The sequence below is a fragment of the Diaphorina citri genome, unplaced genomic scaffold (assembly GCF_000475195.1).
Source record: "Diaphorina citri unplaced genomic scaffold, Diaci psyllid genome assembly version 1.1 scaffold2767, whole genome shotgun sequence".
NCBI lineage: Eukaryota > Metazoa > Arthropoda > Insecta > Hemiptera > Psyllidae > Diaphorina > Diaphorina citri.
Genome location: NW_007380184.1, coordinates 14,377 through 19,136, shown reverse-complemented (window position 1 = coordinate 19,136; position 4,760 = coordinate 14,377). Strand labels below are relative to the sequence as shown.

General features: G+C 35.7%; 1 protein-coding gene across 1 annotated transcript; it reads left to right on the top strand.

Moving 5' to 3' along the window:
• Positions 1 to 364: 364 nt before the first annotated feature.
• On the top strand, positions 365 to 3,423 carry LOC103519516 (uncharacterized protein K02A2.6-like). Its single transcript, XM_026830985.1, has one exon. The coding sequence runs from the start codon at positions 641 to 643 to the stop codon at positions 3,032 to 3,034; it is 2,394 nt and encodes a 797-aa protein (XP_026686786.1). The 5' UTR covers positions 365 to 640; the 3' UTR covers positions 3,035 to 3,423.
• Positions 3,424 to 4,760: the final 1,337 nt, after the last annotated feature.

The following is a 4,760-nucleotide window of genomic DNA, read 5'->3' as shown; positions in this document are numbered from 1 at the left end:
GAATTTTTTGTTTATGTTTATTTGAATTATTAAATTGAATTTTTGCTCATGTTCATTGTACATGCTTTTAAATGTTAAAATGTCTTATAGAAGAGCCAATCCCAAATTGTAAAGCCATTCGAAGGCTTCTCGTTGAAAAGGGGGATGTGTAATTGAATTTTTTGTTTATGTTTATTTGAATTATTAAATTGAATTTTTGCTCATGTTCATTGTACATGCTTTTAAATGTTAAAATGTCTTATAGAAGAGCCAATCCCAAATTGTAAAGCCATTCGAAGGCTTCTCGTTGAAAAGGGGGATGTGTAATTGAATTTTTTGTTTATGTTTATTTGAATTATTAAATTGAATTTTTGCTCATGTTCATTGTACATGCTTTTAAATGTTAAAATGTCTTATAGAAGAGCCAATCCCAAATTGTAAAGCCATTCGAAGGCTTCTCGTTGAAAAGGGGGATGTTGTATTGGCAACACTGTTTTATGTTGACAACATTGTGAGGTTGGGTTTGAAATGTCTAAATTTGTACACGCTAGCTGAAGCTACTGAAAGTTAAAAATAAATGTCTCAAATGTCTTGAAGTTAAGTGTTAAATTTTATCCGTGTTTTCCTTTGCAATCCTTCATGATAGGACATCGAATACGACATGGCGACGAGAACGGGATCTAACGCTTGCCCAGCACTGTGTTTTACGAGATTTACGTCAAAGGAAATAGCGGACAACGAACGTAGGTTTCAGCTATACATCAGCGCAAACGAGCTGGATGGGAAACCTGAGGCGACCAAAGTTGCCCACCTGCGGCTTTCACTTGAAGACAAGGTGAATGACCTTATCGACAGCTTCAACCTGGAACAAGTAACGGTAAGAAGCATCTTCGAAAAGCTCAAGCAGGAATTGACACCAAAAGCAAACGTGAGTCACGAGAAATACAAGTTCTTTGGCCGAAGCCAACAAGAAGGTGAATCGTTCAACGATTTTTATATAGACCTTTTGAACATCTCTAAACATTGTGAATTTGGTGATCAGCAAGAATCAAACCTAAAAGCCCGCATAGTATATGGTGTCAAATGCACGGCGTTGCAAGAAAGGTTAATGAGAAATCCAGATCTGTCTCTAAAAGATGTGGTCAACTACTGTAGGTCGACCGAAGATGCTAAGAACAAAAGCGAGGAAATCAATGGCCATCACAATCACAATGAGATTCAACAGTTAAGTTCCAAATTCAAACCTAAGCTTGGTAGAAAAATTCACCATGGATCAAACTTTCACCGAGAATCAAACTTTCAGAAAGGATCAAACTTCCAAAAACCTATTGAACAGCAACCTTATCACTGCAAAAAGTGTAGCACTGTCCATAGCCGAGCTCAATGCCCTGCTTTTGGTAAAACTTGTCGTAAGTGCAATGGACTTCACCACTTTGCTTCCGTATGTCGAAGGAAAAACTTCCCGAGAAGAAATGTCCATGCTCTGGAAGAAAATTCTGATGACTGTTTTCGAATTGTGGATGCCATATCAGTTGACACATTGAGTAAGCAACAGTGGTACCAAACTTTTGAATTCAATGGAACCAAAGTTTCATTTAAATTGGACACTGGAGCAGATGTAAGTGTATTGCCTGTATCAGTTCTAAACTCAATAGATCCACATTGGTCATCCAGGATAAAGAAGAATAACACAGTGTGTGAAGCATTTGGAGGTTTTCCGTTGAAGATCATTGGAGCCATCAAACTGAAGTTTGTGTCCAAAACTGCCTCATGTCAAGTTGAAGTGTTGGTGATGCCTGATAGCAAGGGTATTATTCCAATATTAGGTCGTGAAGCCTGTGAAAACTTAGGTCTTGTGCATCGAGTGTTGAGAGTAAACTCAACTGTGGATGGGGTGAACACATCTGGTACATGTGATTCTGGTGAGTCGAACACAAAAGCAATGTTTCCTTTAGAAAGGTATGAAAAAGTTTTTGTTGGTTTAGGAAAATTTCCACAAAAATATAAAATTAGAACAAATGACAAGGTCATGCCAACGGTGAAACCACCTAGGCGTGTTGCATTTGCACTACTTGAAAAGCTGAAGCTTACATTGAAAAACATGACTGAAAAAGAAGTCATAGAGCCTGTAGATCAACCAAAATCATGGTGTAGCAACCTAGTGATTATTGAGAAAAAATCAGGTGATCTTAGGTTATGCCTTGATCCTGCTGATCTAAATCAGTGTGTTGAAAGGGAGTATTACCAAATTCCCACACTTGAGGAAATAAAAACTCAACTCTCAGGAAAAAAGTGGTTCAGTGTTCTGGACTTAAGAGAGGGTTTCCATCAAATTTCTCTAGATGATGACTCGAAGGACCTATGTTGTTTCTCAACTCCTTTTGGTTATCATAGATTTCTCCGCCTCCCATTTGGATTAAATTCAGCACCAGAGGTATTTATGAAATTTAATGTAGAGTGTTTCAAAGGTATCAAAAACCTGATCATTTACTTCGATGATTTCCTTATAGCCACAGAGGATCTTGACAGTCATAAGAAAACTTTGCACGAGGTGTTTCAAAGAGCTTTGGAATTGAACATAAAGTTCAACAAAGAAAAAATGCAACTCATGAAAACAGAGTTCAAATACCTAGGCCATATCTTTAGTGAAAAAGGTTGTCAACTGGACAAAGATAGGGTAGAGGCTGTAAAAAATTTGAAAGTTCCTAAAAATGTCAAGGAATTGCAATCCCTCTTGGGAATGTATAATTACATGAGAGAGTTCATACCAAAAATAGCAGATCTTACTGCACCTCTCAGGGTACTTCTAAAAAAGAATGTTGAATGGCATTGGACAAATGCTCAACAAAAAGCCTTTGAAAATCTGAAAGAAATTGTCTCTAATCCACCAGTTTTGAAAAATTTTGACCCTAATCAAGATGTTATAATCCAAACAGATACACTGAGAAAAATTTGCCCTTGGAACAAGGTTGATTTGACTTTAATTCAAAGGAATTTGACTTTCCTCCTGCACCTAGGTCTTCCACCCTTGCTACCAAAGGATTCGAAAACTTAAATATAATTTTTCATCATCAACATCTAAAACCCTAGAAGTCAAGGGTTTGCTACAATGAGGAAGTAGGAGTTTACAACTTTGATGCTAAAGGAAGAAACCTAAAAGGAATTCCAAAAACCGATATCTTTAAGGTTGCACTTCCTTTACCGCCCATCTTGAGAACTTTAAAGATCAGCTATTATGAACTTATTGGAAAAGTTTTACTCCTTTGGATTGTAGGTTCCTTACTGCAATCTAAAGTATTGGAACAGTGTCTCCAACGTTCCAATGTCTTTGAATCTCAGTTTCAAAGGTAATAGTTTGAGGTAATACACCATTTCGAACAAATGAAGTAATCCTTTACTGCAATGACACATTCCTTTGATATCTTTGGTTTCTTGCTTAGAACCAAAGTTTCAATGAATATTTATCAAGGTATCAATTCCTTAATATCTAGGTTCTTAATAGCTTATATCTAGGTTTGTAAACCTTGTCGTTAAGGTATCAATTCCTTAAAATCTAGGTTCGTAATAGCTTGTATCTAGGTATTGTAAACCTTGTCATTAAGGTATCAATTCCTTAATATCTAGGTTTTTAAAAGCTTGTATCCAGGTATTGTAAACCTTATCATTAAGGTATCAATTCTGTAATTGCCCTGAAACCTAGCTGTAATTTGAAAGAAAATGTATACAATGCAAATATTTATAAAGAATAAAATAAGTGGTACATTTTTTTATTTGGATTATCTACAATCAGAATATTCTTATTAACTAAAAAAGAAAGAGTCATAATTGCGGACTAATAATGTCACTAGATTATACAGGGTGTCCACCAATGTATGACCCACTCAAATTGCTCCAAATCCGTTGGAGTTTTCGAAAAATAAATAAAAAAAAACGTATCTCTTTAATTTTTGCAAAGAACTTTTTGGCAATATTGAAATTCGCAAAACAGTTCGCGAAAACCGCGAACTTGATACCACCTTTTGAATTTCAAATGAGAACCCCAAATTTGTATTTCATATTATTATTCTACGTAAAATTTCATGTACAATCGACTATTCATTCATTTTTTGCGATTCGCGGTTTCGCGAATTCCGCGAAATATCACGAACATCAAAAACTAACTGAAATGTACCTGTGTAACATATCATTTCACAATGTTTTTCCTTCATAAATCATGTGGTAATATCAGATTTAGGATTGAGACCATTTTTCGCGAATTTGCGAAAATTTGCAAAGATCGCGCGCGAATCGACAAAGTGATTGAAATGTACCGTGTGACACATCATCATTTCACAATGTTTTTCCCTCATAAATCACAAGGTAACATAAGATTGCGGATTGAGGTCATTTTTCGCGAATTCGCGAAATTTCAATCGGTTTGGCAATTCGCGAACTTAGCAAATTTCGCGAATTCGCAAAAAATGACCTCAATTATGTTACCTCTCAATTTATGAGAGAAAAACATTGTGAAATGATGATGTGTCACACGGTACATTTCAATCACTTTGTCGATTCGCGATCTTTGCAAATTTTTGCAAATTCGCGAAAAATGGTCTCAATCCTAAATCTGATATTACCACATGATTTATGAAGGAAAAACATTGTGAAATGATATGTTACACAGGTACATTTCAGTTAGTTTTTGATGTTCGTGATATTTCGCGGAATTCGCGAAACCGCGAATCGCAAAAAATGAATGAATAGTCGATTGTACATGAAATTTTACGTAGAATAATAATATG